At 45.0% G+C, this 21,183-nt stretch overlaps 1 protein-coding gene across 1 annotated transcript in view; it reads right to left on the bottom strand.

The window, feature by feature from the left end:
- Positions 1 to 20,511, bottom strand: part of GDPD4 (glycerophosphodiester phosphodiesterase domain containing 4) — a 27,019-nt gene extending 6,508 nt beyond the window's left edge. Inside the window, exons 1-8 of the mRNA XM_058185113.1 lie at positions 20,314 to 20,511; positions 19,218 to 19,321; positions 17,435 to 17,528; positions 12,280 to 12,339; positions 9,214 to 9,312; positions 6,755 to 6,848; positions 5,720 to 5,865; positions 3,419 to 3,501 (exon numbers count right to left, since the gene is read on the bottom strand). Coding sequence (XP_058041096.1) covers positions 3,419 to 3,501; positions 5,720 to 5,865; positions 6,755 to 6,848; positions 9,214 to 9,312; positions 12,280 to 12,339; positions 17,435 to 17,528; positions 19,218 to 19,321; positions 20,314 to 20,511 — 878 coding nt within the window. The remainder of the gene's footprint in view (positions 1 to 3,418; positions 3,502 to 5,719; positions 5,866 to 6,754; positions 6,849 to 9,213; positions 9,313 to 12,279; positions 12,340 to 17,434; positions 17,529 to 19,217; positions 19,322 to 20,313) is intronic.
- Positions 20,512 to 21,183: the final 672 nt, after the last annotated feature.

Here is a 21,183-nt window from a genome sequence, read left to right as displayed (position 1 = left end):
GAATCTACAGGGACGCTACAGCACTGTAACCTGATGACATGCTGCAACTGTATATTTGAGCTTTATGGTCGTTGCTTGATCATGGCTAGTTACTGATTCCTCAAGATACTGACTGTTGTGTATTGAACTGTGTTTTGCCGAACTGAAAGAAGAACTTGTTTGTTGTGCAAGTCTACATTGGTAAGAAGACTGACTGACTGACTGACTTTTTTTTTTTTTTTTTAGTCAAAAAGTTTTACAAAAAATTTTTTTCCCCCCTTTCCCCCCAACCTCTCTCCCTTCACAAAGCCCCTCCCCCTCCCCCCCGGCTTCCCGGAACAAACACAAGGTATAGTTAAAAATAAAACAAACATATGCTAAAAAAAATTTTTCCCAAAACTATTATACCAATTCTCCCTCTCTAGCTCTGACTTCCTCCTTACATAACCAAATCCTTCAAAAAATTAACAATAAACAGTAATAAAATATATAAATCAGTAGAACAAATTAATCCTAAAATATTTAAAACCAGCTAAAGCATAAAAATCCAATCCAGTTCAGAGAATATCTCCTTATAGCTTCTATAACCATATAACCATATAATTTCCCCAAGTCTTTCTTACATAAGATCTTTCAAGAATATTCTATTTAAAATTCAATACAACAGATTATAAAATTTATAAAATTTCAATAGAAAATTACAATATTATTTAATTAATTACAATATCTATTCAACTTTAGTCCTTCCTCATCAAAATCCAGTATATCCAAATATCTAGTCTCTTATAATCACAAATTGTCTTTCGGGACACTAATATTTTGTCTATTAATATTTTAAAAACCTTGTTTCAAAATAATACTTTTGTCTCTTGCCATTTTTTTGGTGCATTAATCTCTGTCTTTCCTTCGTTGCTCCTTTTAAAAGTCAATCACAATATTTCCTAGTAATTCCTTATGTCCAGAAATCCAAAAATTACTGCCGTATATTCCATCAGTCCAAAAGAGAACTCTTGGGAAACATTAAGCTTGTGAGTCTTTTCCATTTGAGGACAATCTCCTGTAGCACAAATTCAGGCAGCTCATCCAAACTATTTAAAGAAAACTTCTTTAAATCACCTTGTTTCTTCACGATCAAATCTTCATATTTATCCACTTTTATTTGTATGTCCTCCATTCCATTTTCCGAATAATTGCACTGGTTAATTTGCTCCAAACTCTCATCCAAAACGTACCCATTTTCTATCAATTCGTATTTTGAATAATTAAATACATACTTTCTGTGTAGTCCTGTATAAAGTCACGAATCCATTCTTCTGAAAGAACCTCCATAACAAAATTCCTGCTGAGAATCCCTTGTAAAATACTTAAACAGCGTAATATAATCCAACAGTCCACAGTCAAACACAATAAGATAAAATCTCCATTCAGTTTCGATTCAACAGCAAAGCTCCCTTTGATGTATCGCTCTGCTTTCAGTTTCTCTAAAACGAAACTGAAGGGGGGGCGGAAGTCAGAAAATCAAAAATACTTGCAAACCAATAATTGTTCCTCACACTCGTTCCGCCTGCTTTTCGTATCCACAAAAAGAAATCAATTGCTAGCAGAAGTGGACACCTTCCTCTTTTCCTGCTTTTTCAGGAGCGCAGAGAATACTGGAGGTGGGGGAGGGGTAAATAAGGGGATTCGACCGTTCAGGACTTTGTATTACAAAAACAAAGCCCCTAGGGGAATCTACCCAATTCCTCCCCCTTGCTCTGTCTCTCTCTTTCAACCAGAGAGAGAAATGAAGCCAGGATCAGTTGTTAAATCCGGCTTTTACCATATTCAATGCGGAGTGCCATAAATTAGCACCCAGCGAGAAAGGTGGCACCACCCAGAAGCCCTGACTGACTGACTTTATATGTGTATGACCTGGATTGTTTTTGGACTATGACTTTGCCTTTTCCCTAAAAGTAAAGGAATATCAAACCCCAGTTTGTCTGCAAGTGACTCTTATTGTATACATCCAGTCTCAGTCGTTTTCATCTGTAGGGTACTTTGCTCAACAGTCCACAACCTTGGTTGTGAATCCAGATTACCCTTAACATGCACCACATCTACCCAGGGTGGTCAAAAACCAAGGTGCCCTGACGCATTTTATTTGCAGCTTAGTCCTCAACCTACGACTGCAACTGAGCCCCCGAATTCATGTGGCTAAGTGAGAGGGCCGTTCAGTGAATTTTTGTCCTGTTTTACGACTTTTCTTGCCACGTTCGTCAAGCGAATCCCTTGAGTCGTTGAGCGAGGAACACGGTTGTTAAGCAAATCTGGCTCCCCTCCCCCCCCCTCCATTGACTTTGCTGGTCAGAAAGGGATCACATGACCCCGGGACATTTGCGACCATCAAACAGACGAACCAGTTGCCAAGCGTCCGAATTTTGATCCTGGTGGCCAGGATCAAACCGGGATCAACGTTGTGCAACGGACTTAAGTGTGAAAAACGGTCGTAAGTCGCTTTCCCCCCCCCCCGCCCAGTGTCGTCGTAAATTTGAACGGTCACTAAACGAACTGGTAGTCAAGGACTATCTGTAAATAGTCCAAACCAGGTTTTTGGTGGGTGGGAAGATTTCACAAGGCTGACTTTGGGCCCACCCAGCCAACCTCACCAAGTTAAGATTGAAGGTTGTTGTTTTTCTTTATTTTATTTATTTATTTATTTTCATATTTATATACCGTCCTATCTCCCTAGGGACTCAGGGCGGTTCACAGGCAAGTAAAACATATAAATACAGACTAAAATAACAATTAAAAAACTTATTCTAATAAGCCAAATTATTAAAAACAATATAAATGATAAAAACCCATTAAAAACCAACAAATTTAAAATCTAATTCAGTCCTGCGCAGATGAATAAGTGTGTTTTAAGCTCGCGACGAAAGGTTCGGAGGTCCGGAAGTTGACGAAGTCCTGGAGGGAGTTCGTTCCAGAGGGCGGGAGTCCCCACAGAGAAGGCCCTTCCTCTGGGTGTCGCCAGACGACACTGTCTCGCTGACGGCACCCTGAGGAGTCCCTCTCTGTGAGAGCGCACGGGTCGGTGAGAGGTATTTGGTAGCAGTAGGCGGTCCCGTAAGTAACCCGGCCCTATGCCATGGAGCGCTTTGAAGATGGTCACCAAAACCTTGAAGCGCACCCGGAAGGCCACAGGTAGCCAGTGCAGTCTGCGCAGGATAGGTGTCACACGGGAGCCACGAGGGGCTCCTTCTATCACCCGCGCAGCCGCATTCTGGACTAACTGAAGCCTCCGGATGCCCCTCAAGGGGAGCCCCATGTAGAGAGCATTGCAGTAATCCAGGCGAGACGTCACGAGGGCGTGAGTGACTGTGCATTCTTCAGGAAATGCTTCTGTTTCAGAATTGTGGCTAAAGAAATAAGCCACGATTGAGCAACAAAGCATGCTTACCTAATGGTGACGTCCGTCTCCAGACCGATAGCGCCATGATCGATGGTTTTAGCAAACGACATCTCGGTATTTTCAGGAGCCAGCTAGGATTGAAAATAAAACATTCAGAATTTGGAAAAAAACCAGCGACTTCGGCCTTAAGTTAGCACATGCATCTCACCGTAACTACATTAAGTTACATGTAGTCCTTGACTTACGACTATAACGGAGCCCAAAATGTCTGTTCCTGAGGGGGACAGTTGTTAAGTGATTCTTTTTGGTCCCATTTTACGACCTTTCTTGCCACCGTTGTTAAGTGAACCACTTAGCTGCAGTTGCTAAGTTAGTAACATGGTTGTTAAGTGAATCTGGCTTCCCCACTTCTTTTCAGATGGTCACAAAAGGGGATCGCGTGACACCCCCACCCCGGGACACTGCAACTGTCATAAATACATGCCAGTTGCCGAGCGTATGTTGTTTTATTGAGCCGTGGTGGCGCAGTGGTTAGAATGCAGTATTGCAGGCTAATTCTGCCGATTGCGAGTAGTTCGATCCTGACTGGCTCAAGGTTGACTCAGCCTTCCGTCCTTCCAAGGTCGGTTAAATGAGGACCCAGATTATTGGGGGCAAGATGCTGACTCTGTAAACTGTTTAGAGAGGGCTGTAAAGCACTGTGAAGCGGTATATACTGGTAATTTATTTATTTTTATTTTATTTATTTATTTTATTCGATTTCTATACCGCCCTTCTCCCGAAGGACTCAGGGCGGTGTACAGCCAAACAATAAAACACCAATATATATACAATTAAAACCAAAAAATTTAAAACAAAGCATAATTATAAATTGGCCGACATTAAAAATATTAAAATTAAAAATTAAAAACCCTAAAATAATAAAACCCCAGTTAAAATTAATAAAACTATTAAGCCAGTCCCGCTTGAATAAATAAGTGTGTTTTTAGCTCACGGCGGAAGGTCCGAAGGTCGGGTACTTGACGTAAGCCAGGGGGAAGTTCGTTCCAGAGCGTGGGAGCTCCAACAGAGAAGGCCCTTCCCCTGGGGGCCGCCAGCTGACATTGTTTGGCGGACGGCACCCTGAGAAGACCCTCTCTGTGTGAGCGTACGGGTCGGTGGGAGGCATAAGGTAACAGCAGGCGGTCTCATAAGTACCCGGGTCCTAAACCATGGAGCGCTTTAAAGGTGGTAACCAACACCTTGAAGCGCACCCGAAAGACCACAGGAAGCCAGTGCAGACTGCGTAGTAGTGGTGTTACGTGGGAGCCACGAGTGGCTCCCGTTACTACTCGCGCAGCCGCATTCTGGACTAACTGTAGCCTCCGGGTGCACCTCAAGGGCAGCCCCATGTAGAGAGCATTGCAATAATCCAAACGAGAAGTGACCAGAGCGTGAGTGACCATGCATAGGGCATCCCGGTCAAGGAAGGGATGCAACTGGCGAACCAAGCGTACTTGGTAAAAGGCCCTCCTGGAGATGGCCGCCAGGTGTTCATCAAAAGACAGCTGTCCGTCCAGGAGGACGCCCAAGTTGCGCAATGGTAAGTCTACTATTGCTATGGCTATATGGTTTTTTTTTTAAATAATTCTGTTTTGAATGCTTAATTTTATTGATTAAATTGTAGGCTTCCAAGAAGCTTGATGGTTAAGAACTATGAAAAATAATTTAAATATTAATTTCTTGGTTTGATGATGGCTCCCATCCCCAACTCAATGAAGTTCCAACCTTATTCTTTTGATGTGGGACTCTGATCTCCTAACTCAGCTTGCTGGGGTCTCCAAATTTGGCCAATTTAGGACTTGTGGATGTCAACTCCCAGAATTCCTCCACTTTAAGACCGGGGGACTTCAACTCCCAGAATTCCTCCACTTTAAGACCTGTGGACTTCAACTCCCAGAATTCCTCCACTTTAAGACTTGTGGACTTCAACTCCCAGAATTCCTCCACTTTAAGACCTGTGGACTTCAACTCCCAGAATTCCTCCACTTTAAGACTTGTGGACTTCAACTCCCAGAATTCCTCCACTTTAAGACTTGTGGACTTCAACTCCCAGAATTCCATGCATGGCTGGTTGAGGGATTCTGGGACTTGAAGTCCACAAGTCTTTAAGTGGCCAGGTTTGGAGACCCCTGCCCAACTAGGTTCTTCATTCATACATGGAACCAAATTTACAAATCTTGCACCACATCCAATGGCTCGGTCAATATTGAAGTTCTACTTTCAACAAATCTTGAAGGAACCTGCTCTGGGAAGGTTGCTTTGATAGCCCTTCTTTTGGCTACGGGAGTCACTTCTGGTTCCACCTACCATAGGGGCTCCTCTGTGACCAATCAGGGCTGGCTTCGGACCGAGAGTCCCCTTCTCTCGGATGCAGGGGGAGTACATGCCCAGGGGAACGAAGATAAGGTAGATAAGGACAACCAGGTAAGGAGTAAGAATCAACGCCTGTAGGACTGAAGAAGAGAGAAGGCATCAAGTTGCTGGATCAGACCATGAATTGTTAAAAATCAATATTTATTGGAGAGGTCCCATTTCTAAATACGATTTAGAAATGGGACCTCTCCACATATTAACGGAATACCAGAGTTGGAAGGGACCTTGGAGGTCTTCTAGTCCAACCCCCTGCTCAAGCAGGAAACCCTATACCGTTTCAGACAAATGGTTATCCAGCTTCTTCTTAAAAACTTCCAGTGTTGGAGCATTCGCAACTTCTGGTGGCAAGCTGTTCCATTGATTAATTGTCGTCACCGTCAGCAAATTTCTCCTTCGTTCCAGGTTGCTTCTCTCCTTGGTGAGTTTCCACCCATTGCTTCTTGTCCTGCCCTCAGGTGCTTTGGAGAATAGCTTGACTCCCTCTTCTTCTTTGTGGTAGCCCCTCAAATATTGGAAGACTGCTGTCATGTCTCCCCTGGTCCCTTCTTTTCATTAAGCTAAACAGAGCCAGTTCCTGCAACCAATTTTGGTACGTTTTTAGCCTTTCCTCAAGGGAGGTTTCATGGCTGCCATAAATAAATCGCTGAGGGAAAGCGAGGACTAGGTAGCACAGGTTGTCCTCAGTTAGAGGAAACTTGGCCTTCTGCTACTAACAAGCACCAAGAGAACCTGAGCTGGGGTCTCACCTTTAGGAATTGGCTTGAAGGGATGAGACAGGAGGTCCATTTCTGATTCTAAAGTCCAGGGGTCCCTAAACTTGGCCGCTTTAAGACTTGTGGACTTCAACTCCCAGAATTCTGGAGAATTCTGGGAGTTGAAATCCACAAGTCTTAAAGCGGCCAAGTTGGAAGACCTCTGTTAAAGACACTTCCATGGGCCTCGAATGGTTATTAGCTGGAGATACACTACCTTTATCACGTACCCGGAAGAAATGCAGAGACACCGGCCAAGCCAAGAGGACCATGGTGAATATGGCAACCACGTGAAGGAAAGGAGCTGTCACCTGTGAGGAGGAAAAGGAGGAGAAGGTGGAGGAAGAAGAAGAAGAAGAAGTAGAGATAGAGGAAGAGGAGGAGGAGCAGGAAGAAGAGAAGTAGGAGGAGGAGGAGGAAGAAGAAGAGGAGGAGGAGGAAGAGGAGAAGGAGAAGGTGGAGGAAGAGGAGAAGGAGAAGGAGGAGGAAAAGAGGTAGAGGAAGAGGAAGAGAAGAGGAGAAGGAGGAAGTGAAGGAAGAAGAGGAGGAGGAGGTGGTGGAAGAAGAAGAAGAGGAGGAGGAAGAAGAAGAGGAGGAGGAAGAAAAAGTAGAGGTAGAGGCAGAGGAAGAGGAGGAGAAGGAGGAAGTGGAGAAAGAAGAAAAGGAGAAGGAGGTGGAAGAGGAGGAGGAAGAGGAGAAGGAGAAGGTGGAGGAGGAGGAGGAGGAGGAAGAAGAAGAGGGGAAAAGGAAGAGACGATTAGTAGATTAGTAGAAACTACAATAATGGAGATGGAAGGGACCTACAGTAATGTATAATACTGTAAAGGTAAAGGTAAAGGTTCCCCTCGCACATACATGCTAGTCGTTCCTGACTCTAGGGGGCGGTGCTCATCTCCGTTTCAAAGCCGAAGAGCCAGCGCTGTCCGAAGACATTTCCCTGGTCATGTGGCTGGCATGACTCAACGCCAAAGGTACACGGAACGCTGCTCCTTCCCCACCAAAGGTGGTCCCTATTTTTACCACTTGCATTTTTTACATGCTTTCGAACTGCTAGGTTGGCAGAAGCTGAGACAAGTAACGGGAGCTCACCCCGTTACATGGCAGCACTAGGGATTCGAACCGCTGAGCTGCCGACCTTTCGATCGACAAGCTCAACGTCCTAGCCCCTGAGCCACCGTGTCCCCTATAATACTGTACAATTTGAGAACAGTGGCAGTCCAGTCCCTTCTTAAAAACCTCCTGTGATGAAGTACCCACAGCTTCTGGTGGCAGGCAGTTCCACTGGTTAACAATCCTCACTTTTAGGAAATTCCTCCTTAGTTCTAGGTTGCTTCTCTCCTTGATTAGTTTCCACCCATTGCTTCTTGTTCTACCCTCAGGTGCTTTGGAGAATAGCTTCGACCCCCTCTTCTCTGTGGCAGCCCCTCAAATATTGGAAAACTCATATCACCCCTAGTCCTCATCTTCATTCAACTAGGCATACCCAGTTCATGCAACCGTTCATCATATGTTTTAGCCTCCAGTCCCCTCATCATCTTTGTTGCTCTTCTCTGCACTCTTTCTAGAGTCTCCACATCCTTTTTACATCGCTCTGCCCCTTCCAGCCCCACACCTTCCTGGAGTCCCCATGTGCCCCATTTTGGCTCTGGGTGGGTGGGTGCAGGGAGGCCTACTAGGCCCAAAACAGGGTGGGGAGTACTCCCCCCCCTGCGGCCCATTTTTGCTCCTGGGGGGGCAGGAAGCCGAGTGCTGCCTGTCACACCTCATGGCCACGCCCACCCATGGCCATACCCACCCAGCCAGTCATTAGGGCAGCGAACCGGTAGTTAAATTATTTGAATCCCACCACTGGGCGGGACCAGCCAGCAATTTAACTACCGGTTCTCCCGAACCGGCTGAATCCCACCACTGATTGTGCTGACCAAAACTGGATGCAGGATTCCAGGCGTGGTCTTACTTTGGCTTTATAAAGCGGTTCTAAGGCTTCACATGATCTTGATCCTATCCCTGTTGTGGTTCGCCAGCAGCCTGCGGACCTGGCAACGGAGTCGGACAGCGATGAGGCAGAGGTGGGGCCAGGGCCATCGGGGAGCGAGGTGCGGACTCCAGAGCCTCCAGAAACTGACAGTAGTGAGGCAGAGAAACAGGAGGAGCCTGTTCCTAATGCACGCATGAGAAGAGCTGCCAGAAGGCAAGAGCAGCTCAAGCAAAGGGGACAACTCGGGAGTAGGGCCAAGAGATGACTGGCCCCTCCCAAAAGGCTTAAAAGACCAGCAACGGCGTTTGGGCTCTTTGCCGGAAAACAACGTTGATAGCTTCGTCTTGTTGCATTTATTTTGTCTCGGTATCTTCTGAATTTTTGCCAAGAAAAGCCTTGGGCAGTTTGCCTAATTGGACCAAGGTTTGCGATAAGACTGAGGAATTTGTGTTGGGAGGAATTTGCTTTAATTTGAGTTGAATGACGCTGGGAATGAAGTAATTCTCAGCTGTTTGAATAAAGTTTGTTTGTTTTTTCACGGACTGAGTTTCCTACTACCTACTTCGGCCTGGGTCACAACAATCCCTCTGTTCATGGTTTTATTAGAAAACGGGTTACACCAAACTAATTTTAACACCATCATTATTATTATTGTTGTTATTATTATTATTATTATTATAAAAATAATCCCTTCTTACCTGAAACGACAGGTAGAACGTGTGCCACTGACGGGTCCAAAACATTGTGATAACTGCTAAGCCGGTGAAGGAAAGGAAGAGGGTGAAAAGGGCCAAGCGCTAAAGAGATGAAGGAGGAGATTATTTATTGATTTAAGTGGCATTGTTGATGAGATTTCAGCAAAGGCCGAGACCTCCAGATCAATTGTTTTCCAGGCCATCTAAAGCAGGGGTCTCCAACTTTGGCTGCTTTAAGACTGGTGGACTTCAACTCCCAGAATTCCTCCACTTTAAGACTTGTGGACTTCAGTTCTGGGAGTTGAAGTCCACCAGTCTTAAAGCGGCCAAGGTTGGAGACCAGGGGTGAAATGCTCCCGGTTCAAACCGGATCGTCTGATCCGGTAGCGATGGCAGTGGGTGGTTTAGAGAACCAGTAGCAAAAACCCCTTCCTCCTCGGCCGAAAAAATGCTTTTAAAAGTTAAAAAAAAAAGCCTCTGATGATCGCGCGGCTCAGCTGGAATCGTCAGAATCTTTTAAAACCTCTTCGGCAGAAGAGGTTGTAGAAAAAATGCTTTTAAAAGGCTCCTCTGACGATCCCAACTGAGTTGCCTGATCGTCAATGGCTTTTTTTTTCCTTTTAAAGGCAAAAAAAAATGCTTTTAAAAGAAAAGAAAAGCCTCTGACTATCAGGCAACTCAGCCGGGATCGTCAGAGGAGCCCTTTAAATACAATTTTTTACAAACTCTTCAGCCAAGAGGTTGTAGAAAAATGCTTTTAAAAGTTAAAAAAAAAAAGCCTCTGATGATCGCGCGGCTCAGCTGGAATCGTCAGAATCTTTTAAAACCTCTTCGGCAGAAGAGGTTGTAGAAAAAATGCTTTTAAAGGCTCCTCTGATTTATCCCAACTGAGTTGCCTGATCGTCAATGGCTTTTTTTTTCCTTTTAAAGGCAAAAAAAAATGCTTTTAAAAGAAAAGAAAAGCCTCTGACTATCAGGCAACTCAGCCGGGATCGTCAGAGGAGCCTTTTAAAAGCAATTTTTTTTACAACCTCTTCAGCCGAAGAGGTTGTAGAAAAAATGCTTTTAAAAGTTAAAAAAAAAAAGTTGGCCACATCTACCCAGTCACATTACACATACCCCCAAGCCACGCCCACAGAACCAGTAGTAAAAAAATTTGGATTTCACCATTGGGCCGAAGGGAAGAATAAATGCATTGTGGGCTCCTTCTATATGTTACTTTTAAGTCAGTTTGGATTCCTGGAAGCTCCCTGGATGAGTCCCTGTGATATTCTAGACAAGATTTTCGGAAGTGGTTTGCCAATGTCTCCTTCTTGGGGCTGAGAGAAAGGGACTGGCTCAAAGACACCCAGCTGGCTTCAAACGGAAGGCAGGACTAGAACTCATGGTCTCCCAGTTTCTAAGCCTGATGCCTTAACGACGACACAAACCAGCTTACTCCGACTCCCCTCCATTCCTGTGTCAAAAGTTTGACTGCCTGAATTTCTTTTTTGTGTGTCAGCGATTGTTTCCCACTGGGGAAGAATTTAAAAAAAAATGATTTCCATTCTGTAGGTCAGTCAGGCATATACATATGTTAACAATTATACAGATTGGTCTTGTTAGTTAAGGTGCCGGCCTAGAAACAGGAGGCGGTGAGTTCTAGTCCCACTTTGGGCATGAAACCTGAGTGGGGGAATTTGGGCCAATCACCAGACAATGGTGAGTTCTAGTTCCACCTAAGCCATGAAAGCTAGCTGGGTGACTTTCTGCCAGTCCCCAGGAGATCGGGAGTTCTAGCCCCATCTTAGACATGAAAGCTAGCTGGGTGACTTTGAACCAATCCCCAGGAGATGGGGAGTTCTAGTCCCACTTTAGGCATGAAAGCCAGCTGGGTGACTTTGGGCCAGTCCCCAGGAGATGGGAAGTTCTAGTTCCACCTAAGCCATGAAAGTCAGCTGGGTGACTTTCTGCCAGTCCCCAGGAGATCGGGAGTTCTAGCCCCATCTTAGACATGAAAACTAGCTGGGTGACTTTGGACCATTCACCAGGAGATGGGGAGTTCTAGTCCTGTTTTAGGCATGAAAGCCAGCTGGGTGACTTTGGGCCAATCCCCAGGAGAAGGGGAATTCTAGTGCCACCTAAGCCATGAAAGCTGGCTAGATAATTTTGGGCCAGTCAGTCTCTTTCAGCCCAACCCACCTCAAAGGGTTGTTGTTGTGGAGAAAATAGGAGGAAAGATTATTAGGTACGTTTACTGCCTTGAGTTATATATAGGTACTGTGATAATAAAGGCAGGATAAAAATCTAATGAATAAATGCATCAATCATTACTAGGATTGGCAGGCTATTCCTTCATTGTCTAAAGGTGTGGTCACTCCTCCGACTGACCAATGCTCACAGCTAGCCTAACAATAATGGGGCACTCAACCCAACATACTGTGCCTCAGTTTACCCAGCAGGATAAACTCTCCTTGATTAGTTTCCATCCCTTGCTTCTTGTCCTGCCTTCGGGTGCTTTGGAGAATAGCTTGACTCCCTCTTCTTTGTGGCAGCCCTTCAAATATTGGAACACTGCTATCATGTCTCCCCTAGTCTTTCTTTTCATTAAACTAGACATACCCAGTTCTTGCAACCGTTCTTCGTATGTTTTAGCCTCCAGTCCCCTAATCATCTTTGTTGCTCTTCTCTGCACTCTTTCTAGAGTCTCCACATCCTTTTTACATCGTGGTGACCAAAACTGAATGCAATATTCCAAGTGTGGCCTTACCAAGGCATTATAAAGTGGTATTAACACTTCACGTGATCTTGATTCTGTCCCTCTGTTTATGAAGCCCAGAACTGTGTTGGCTTTTTTGGCAGCTGCTGCACATAGCTGGCTCACGTTTAAGTGACTATCTGCTAGGATTCCCAATCCCAGTTACTGCTTTTGAACCAGGTACCACCTCATTTATACCTGTATCTTTGGTTGTTCTCGCCTAGGTGTAAAAAAAATTTTTTTTCTACATTAAATTTCATTTCCCAGGGCTAATTTTCCCAAACCGGAAGGAGATTGGCAATTGGGAAGGAAGGAAGTCAAATGGCTTTTACCTTATGGCACCAGTGCAGTTCCAACTCTTGTCTTTCAAACAGGAGTAAAACTGCTATAAACTGTAAAATAAGGGCACATGCTTAGTTGTAGCCGACCGTTGGTTACGGGGAGAGGACATTTATGTATTACTAAATTAAATAAATCAAATTACTAAATTTAATAAATCAAGCCTCTGGTGGCTCAGCAGACTAATGCAGTCTGTTATTAACAACAGCTGCTTGCAATAACTGCAGGTTCAAGTCCCACCAGGCCCAAGGTTGACTCAGCCTTCCATCCTTTATAAGGTAGGTAAAATGAGGACCCAGATTGTTGGGGGCAATAAAAGTTGACTTTGTATATAATATACAAATAGATGAAGACTATTGCTTGACATAGTGTAAGCCGCCCTGAGTCTTCGGAGAAGGGCAGGATATAAATGCAAATAAAAAAATAAAAATAAAAAAAAGGTTAACCATTTATTAATTATTAATATTATTAATAAATAAACATAGGTATTCATTTTTCCCTCGCCATCCTCAGCCTCATAACTCAATGTGATATAAGAGGCATTCAGCCAACGATTTCAGAAGTCTATACCATTTGTTGGCAAATATTATTATTATTATTATTATTATTATTATTATTATTATTATTATTATTATTATTATTATTATTATTATTATTATTAATTGCATTTCTAGACCGCCCTTCTCCCAAAGGACTCAGGGCGGTGTACAGCCAGACTAAAAAACATACACAATATACAATTTAAAAACTTAATTAAAAAACTTATTACACAATTGGCCGGAATTAAAATATTTAAAAACTAAAAACCCCAATTAAAATATAAATAGAATTTAAAATTTAAAACTAAACAGATTTAAAATTTAAGCTAGCCCCGCTTAAATATAAATTCCATTGCTAGCAGATATAGGTAGTCCTCGAATTATGACCACGACTGATTAACCCAAAATGTTGTTCAGTGAGTTTTGCCCCGTTTTACCGCCTTTCCTGCCACGGTTGCTAAGTGAATCGCTGAGGTTGTTAAGTGAGTAACCTGGGTTTTTTTTTTTTTTTGGTTTTTTTTTGTTTACATTTATACCCCGCCCTTCTCCGAAGACTCAGGGCGGCTTACAATGTATAGGGCAATAGTCTCATTCTATTTGTATATATTTACAAAGTCAACTTATTGCCCCCCCAACAATCTGGGTCCTCATTTTACCTACCTTATAAAGGATGGAAGGCTGAGTCAACCTTGGGCCGGGCTCGAACCTGCAGTAATTGCAGGCAGCTGTGTTCTTAATAACAGGCCTTACCAGGCAGAGCTAAACCGGCCCCGGTTGTTCAGGGAATCTGGCTCCCTTGTTGACTTCGCTTGACAGAAGGTCGCAAAAGGCGAGGACGTAACCCTGGAGACACTGCAATCGTCATAAATATGAGTCAGTTGCCAAGCGCCTGAACTTCCATCACGTGACCATGGGGGACGCGGCAATGGCCGTAAGTGTAAAAACCGGTCATAAGTCACTCTTTGGGGCTCCATTGTGTATTTGAACCGTCGCTAAATGGATGGTTGTAGGTCAAAGATTAACTCTACTGATTTAAGAGAATGTTTGTAACTCAGGGTTGAACTGTGAGATCCTGCATGCTCTCTGAGCCTGGTAGTTGTTGTGTCTCGCCCGCTTTCACCGCAGCCGGGGCCTTCTTATCTGCTTCCGAACGCTGAGGAATGTCCTAGTACGCCTCCCGGCCCCAGCCCTGGCTCCATGCCCAGACAGGCTGAGGAGGAAGAAGTACCTCCAGCCCCCAGCCCTGACTCCATGCCCAGGCAAACGGAGCAACTAGACCCCCTCCCCCTCCCCCACAGCATGTGAGCCTGAAGGAGGTCAATTGCCAACAGCTGGAGCCTGGAGAGATCCTCGCTTCAGGAGAATTGATAGGCGGAGGCAACAGAAGGAAGGAAGGGGCAGGCCTGAAAAAGTGCTGAGTCATGGAGCCACACCCCATGGCCTATATAAAGGATCTACTTTCTGGCAGTCTCTGAGTCAGGCAAAGTCGAACATATCTTGCTGAAGTCACTTACTGGTCTCCTGCCTGCCCTGAGGACTTTGCTAGGACTTTGGGCAGAGCTGCAGAGGCACACCTGATTCGGATTTCCCTGACCCGGCCGTCAGTGGAGGAGTGGGACACGACAGTAGTTTTCTTGCAGACGTTTCATTACCCAACTAGGTAACATCATCAGTGATTAAAGGAGGTGGGGTTGGAGGAGGAGGAGGAGGAGGAGGAAGAGGAGGAATTGAGGGGTCCTTGGTCCTCTCTGAGCCTGTTTGTTTTCTTGCAGACGTTTCATGACCTAACTAAGTAACATCATCAGTAATAGAAGGAGGTAGGGTTTGTAGAGGAGAGGAGGAGGAGGAGGAGGAATTGAGGGGTCTATGGTCCTCTCTGAGCCTGGTAGGTTTCTTGCAGACGTTTCATTACCCAACTAGGTAACATCATCAGTACAAATGACCATCAATTGTATTGTAAGTGTTGTACCTTGATGAACGTATCTTTTCTTTTATGTACACTGAGAGCGTATGCACCAAGACAAATTCCTTGTGTGTCCAATCACACTTGGCCAATAAAAAATTCTATTCTATTCTATTCTGTTCTATTCTGTTTCTCTCTATCTTTCTATCTTTCTTTCCTCCTCATTCCTTCTCTCCCTCTTCCTTCCTTCCTTCCCCCTCCCTCCTTCTCTCTCTCTCTCTCTCTCTCTGTTATGATTCTTGATTCTATCTGTACCTTATGACTCTTAATGAACGTATCTTTTCTTTTATGTACACCGAGAGCATCTGTACCAAGACAAATTCCTTGTGTGTCCAATCACACTTGGCCAATAAAAAATTCTATTCTATTCTATTCTATTCTATTCTATTCTATTCTTTTTCTCTATTCTATTCTATTCTATTCTTTTCTCTATTCTATTCTATTCTATTCTATTCTATTCTATTCTATTCCTATTATTTATTCTATTCTATTCTATCCTATTCTTTTTCTCTATTCTGTTCTATTCTATTCTATTCTATTCTATTCTATTCTATTCTATTCTATTCTATTCTATTCCTATTATCTATTCTATTCTATTCTATTCTATTCTATTCTATTCTATTCTATTCTATTCTATTCTGTTCTCTGTTTTATTATCTATTCTATTCTATTCTATTCTATTCTATTCTATTCTATTCTATTCTCTATTTTTCATTATCTATTCTATTCTATTCTATTCTATTCTATTCTATTCTATTCTATTCTATTCTATTCTATTCTATTCCATCCCATTCTTTTTCTCTATTCTATTCTATTCTATTCTATTCTATTCTATTCTATTCCATCCCACTCTTTTTCTCTATTCTATTCTATTCTATTCTATTCTATTCTATTCTATTCTAGAAGAAAGTGGAGTTTGTGGAGAGTGGGAGGAGGAGGAGGAGGAAAGTGAGGGGGAGAAGGATTATGGGGTCCTTGGTGCTCTCTGAGCCTGGTAATTTTCTTGCAGACATTTCATGACCCAACTAAGTAACATCATCAATGATAAAAGGAGGTAGGGTTTGTGGAGGAGGAGGAGGAGAAGAAATTGAGGGGTTCATGGTCCTCTCTGAGCTTGATTGTTTTCTTGCAGATGTTTCATGATCCAACTAGGGACTCTGGGAGTTGAAGTCCACAAGTCTTAAAGGGACCAAGGTTGGAGACCCCTGGCCTAAAATCCCTACCTAAAGTAAACTAAGTCCAATCTTACTTTGAGTGCCATTAGCTCTTTTTTGACTCTAACCAGGTGGCTGATCATTAATTGATTTATTGCTAAAACTTCCCAACTAAGATCCCTGTGCAATGGCTTTTAGCCAGGGGTGGCCCCCAACCAGGGGTGGGATTCAGCTGGTTCGGGAGAACCGGTTGTTCATTTTAATCTGGTTCGCCGAACCGGTTGTTCCAAGGACTGGCTGAGCCTTCCCACCCTGCCCCGACCCACCCTGGAGGCTCCACGCAGCCCGTTTTGGATGCCAGGTAAATGCAGGGCCCGCGTGGAGGTTCTGGAAGGGCAAAAAACGGGCCTACCGGAAATCCGGAAACGGGCCTGTTTCCAGCCTCCGGAGGGCCTCTGGAGGGCCTCCATAGCCTAGGGGAGGCCATTTCTGCCCTCCAGGAGACTCCAGAAAAGCCTCTGGAGCCCGGGGAGGGTGAAAAACGGGCCTACCGGAAGTCCGGAAACGGGCCTATTTCCGGCCTCCGAAGGGCCTCCGTAGCCTAGGGGAGGCCATTTCTGCCCTCCAGGAGACTCCAGAAAAGCCTCTGGAGCCCGGGGAGGGTGAAAAACGGGCCTACCGGAAGTCCGGAAACGGGCCTATTTCCGGCCTCCGAAGGGCCTCCGTAGCCTAGGGGAGGCCGTTTTTGCCCTCCAGGAGACTCCAGGAAAGCCTCTGGAGCCCGGGGAGGGTGAAAAATGAGCCTAGCGGAAGTACCGGAAGCCCGGAAATAGGTTCATTTCCAGCCTCCGGAGGACACGCAAAGCGAACCGGTTGTTACAACTGGTAAATCTCACCACTGTCCCCAACCCCCAGTTTGTGGACCTGCACCGGACCATGGCATGCCAGAAACCGGACCGCACAAACAAGCGAACCCCCATCTGCACAAAACCACGCTCCCTCCGGTCCACGGAAAAACCTCTCTCCACGGAACCGGTCGCCGGTGCCCAAAGTTTTGGGGGCCACTGTTTTTTAGCAATAAATCAGTTTAACGGCACCTTCATGTGTGCAAACCTGGTCTTTCCCACCTGCCTTCCCATCACCCATCTCTTTCCACTTAATGACTGTATGACTGTAACTTGTTGCTAGCAATCCTTATGATTTATATTGATATTACTGACCATCAATTGTGTTGTAAATGTTGTACCTTGATGAACGTATCTTTTCTTTTATGTACCCTGAGAGCATCTGCACCAAGACAAATTCCTTGTGTGTCCAATCACACTTGGCCAATAAAAAATTCTATTCTATTCTATTCTTTTGAATGCTGCTTCTGCCGCTGAGCGCTAGCCTTTCCACGTGAGATCTTTCACGCCTTCACACAACCATGAATTAAAATTTGGGCCGAATGTCTTTTAGGGGAGTCGTTTAGTCAAAGAAGGGCCGCACTTACGATTAAGAAGAAAAGGTAGGAGAAGACGAAGACCGCCAGAAACAGCAGGAAAGTCGACCAGTGAAACCAGTAGCCTAAATTTATGAAGCTGTACCTAAAAAGGAGGGCAAGGAAGGGTGACATTTAACTAAAGAATTCGTTGTTAAGTAGCAAAAAAGACTTCATTCCTTCTTCCCAAGCAGAGTAACAGGATTAAAAGGGACCTTAGAGGTCCTCTAGTCCAACCCCCCCTGCTCCAGGAGGGAACTCTATGCCAGGGGTCTCCAACCTTGGTCCCTTTAAGACTTGTGGACTTCAACTCCCAGAGTCCCTCAGCCAGCAAAGCTGGCTGAGGAACTCTGGGAGTTGAAGTCCACAAGTCTTAAAGGACCAAGGTTGAGACCCCTGCCCTAGAGCAAAGCTGGCTGAGGAACTCTGGGAGTTGAAGTCCACAAGTCTTAAAGGGACCAAGGTTGGAGACCCCTGCCCTAGAGCAAAGCTGGCTGAGGAACTCTGGGAGTTGAAGTCCACAAGTCTTAAAGGGACCAAGGTTGGAGACCCCTGCCCTAGAGCAGAGCTGGCTGAGGAACTCTGGGAGTTGAAGTCCACAAGTCTTAAAGGGACCAAGGTTGGAGACCCCTGCCCTAGAGCAAAGCTGGCTGAGGAACTCTGGGAGTTGAAGTCCACAAGTTTTAAAGGGACCAAGGTTGGAGACCCCTGCCCTAGAGCAAAGCTGGCTGAGGAACTCTGGGAGTTGAAGTCCACAAGTCTTAAAGGGACCAAGGTTGGAGACCCCTGCCCTAGAGCAAAGCTGGCTGAGGGACTCTGGGAGTTGAAGTCCACAAGTCTTAAAGGGACCAAGGTTGGAGACCCCTGCCCTAGAGCAAAGCTGGCTGAGGAACTCTGGGAGTTGAAGTCCACAAGTTTTAAAGGGACCAAGGTTGGAGACCCCTGCCCTAGAGCAAAGCTGGCTGAGGAACTCTGGGAGTTGAAGTCCACAAGTCTTAAAGGGACCAAGGTTGGAGACCCCTGCCCTAGAGCAAAGCTGGCTGAGGGACTCTGGGAGTTGAAGTCCACAAGTCTTAAAGGGACCAAGGTTGGAGACCCCTGCCCTAGAGCAAAGCTGGCTGAGGGACTCTGGGAGTTGAAGTCCACAAGTCTTAAAGGGACCAAGGTTGGAGACCCCTGCCCTAGAGCAAAGCTGGCTGAGGGACTCTGGGAGTTGAAGTCCACAAGTCTTAAAGGGACCAAGGTTGGAGACCCCTGCCCTAGAGCAAAGCTGGCTGAGGAACTCTGGGAGTTGAAGTCCACAAGTCTTAAAGGGACCAAGGTTGGAGACCCCTGCCCTAGAGCAAAGCTGGCTGAGGAACTCTGGGAGTTGAAGTCCACAAGTCTTAAAGGGACCAAGGTTGGAGACCCCTACTCTACGCCACTCCAGACAAATGGTTGTCCCAATATCTGCTTAAAAACCTCCAGGAATGGAGCAGCCACAATTCTGGTGGCAAGCTGTTCCACTGGTTAATTTTTCAGGAAGTTTCTCCTTAATGATCTGGCTTCCCCCCCCATTGACTTTGCTGGTCAGAAGGTCGCAAAAGGGGATCTTGGGACACAGCAGAGGTCATACGTATGAACCCATTGGCCAAGCGCCTGGTTTTTGGATCACTGGGGATGCCACAAAGGTCATAACTGTGAAAAACGGACTCATGAATCACTTTTTCTTTCATTGCTCTTGTAACTTTGAACGGCCACTAAATGAACTGCTATAAGTCAAGGACTACCTGTAGTAGTAATGGGAGAGACTTACCAATCAAAGCTGTTGTAGTCATTCCTGGCTTCTCCCCACATATATAGAAAGACGAAGGAAAAGCTGAACGCCAGAACCAAGAGAGAAAAATACATGCATTCTCCCTGTAAGTAAAAAAAGGATCTTTAGATTAACAGAGTCGGACGGGACCTTGTAGGTCATCTAGTCCAACCCCCCGCTCAAGCAGGAGACCCGACACCATTTCTGATAGATGGCAGTCTAGTCTCTTCTTGAAAGCCTCCAGGGATGAAGCTCCCACAACTTCCAAAGGCAACTTCTGTTCCATTGATTGATTGTTCTCACTGTCAGAAAATTTCTCCTTATTTCCAGGTTGAATCTCTCCTTGTTCAGTTTCCATCCATTATTCCTTTTCTGGCCTTCAGGTGTCTTGGAAAATAGCTTGACCCCCTTCCTCCTCTCTGGGGCAGCCCCTCAAATATTGGAAGATGCTATCCTGTCTCCTCTGGTCCTTCTCTTCCCTAGACCAGCCATGCACAGTTCCTGCAACCATTCATCGTATGTTTTAGCCTCCAGTCCCCTCATCATCCTGGTTACTCTTCTCTGCACTCTTTCTAGAGTCCCAACCTCTTTTTTTATAGTGTGGTGACCAAAACTGGATGCAGTACTCTAGGTGTGGCCTTACTAAGGCTTTACAGAGTGGTATTAGTACCTCCCTTGATCTTGATTGTATCCTTCTGTTAATGCAATTTAGGATTACATTGGCTTTTTTGGCTGCCGCTGCACACGGCTGGCTCATCTTTAGATGGTTGTCCACTAAGAGTCCAAGGTCCCTCTCTCACGGCATCACATTTAGAATTTAATCGGAATATTTGTGCTACCTGAAATGTAGACTGTGGAGGCTACCCCTGGGAATTTAGGCTTCTCTTTAGTTTTCCACTTGCTTCAGCTTACCTTCATAAAAAGAAAAAAAGCAAGCAAAATGCCCATTTATAGCACTATAAGCAGAAGGGGAATAAAATCTAATTCATTAAAAGCTCAATTTAATGGACCATTCTAGGTGGAAAGAGTGTCCGTTAAATTCAGCTGTCCGTTAAATTCAGCTGTCTGTTGAGGAGAGAGGAAAATATCATTGTACCTTATGGCAACACCAGAGTCCTGGTTTAACCTTCTTGCGGTTCTGGTCTTGCCACTGGCAGGTATATAAGCCAACCAGGCAAGAAACGAAGGTTTCGTATTTACAGATTTTGACCAAATGTTTCTTCGCTTTTTTGAATTGCCGCAACGTGGATTTCTTGACGCGGATAGGAGGGTTCTCCACAGGTAGGTCGTCCATCTGTGCGGCCTGGAAGATGAATTCAACAAAGGAAGTTGGAGAGGAATGGAGAAGAGACAGGGAGCTCATCCCCTTAGGGGGTCTCCAAATTTGACAACTTTTAAGACTTGCGGACTTCAACTCCCAGAATTCCCCAGCCGGCATGGCCGGCTTAGGAATTCTGGGAGTTGAAGTCCACAAGTTTGAAATGTCGGAATGTGAGGAGGACTCATTTCTTCACCCTAGTCTCAAACTATCTAGACCAGGGCTCTCCAAAATTGGCAAATTGAAGACTTTGTGGACTTCAACTCCCAGAATTCCCGAGGCCAGCATTCTGGGAGTTGAAGTTCACAAATCTTAAAGTGGCCAGGCTTGGAGATCTCTGCTGGGTTTATTTATTTATTTATTTATTTTTAATTTGCATTTATATCCCGCCCTTCTCCGAAGACTCAGGGCGTCTTACAATGTGTTAAGCAATAGTCTTCATCCATTTGTATATTATATACAATGTCAACTTATTGCCCCCAACAATCTGGGTCCTCATTTTACCTACCTTATAAAGGATGGAAGGCTGAGTCAACCTTGGGCCTGGTGGGGCTTGAACCTGCAGTAATTGCAAGCAGCTGCTGTTAATAACAGACTGTCTTACCAGTCTGAGCCACAGAGGCCCATCTATTTTCCAACTATTTATCA

The sequence above is a fragment of the Ahaetulla prasina genome, chromosome 5, assembly GCF_028640845.1.
Source record: "Ahaetulla prasina isolate Xishuangbanna chromosome 5, ASM2864084v1, whole genome shotgun sequence".
NCBI classification, from domain to species: domain Eukaryota; kingdom Metazoa; phylum Chordata; class Lepidosauria; order Squamata; family Colubridae; genus Ahaetulla; species Ahaetulla prasina.
The sequence above is the reverse complement of the archived record's forward strand: the minus strand, read 5'-3'. Positions and strand labels throughout refer to the sequence as shown.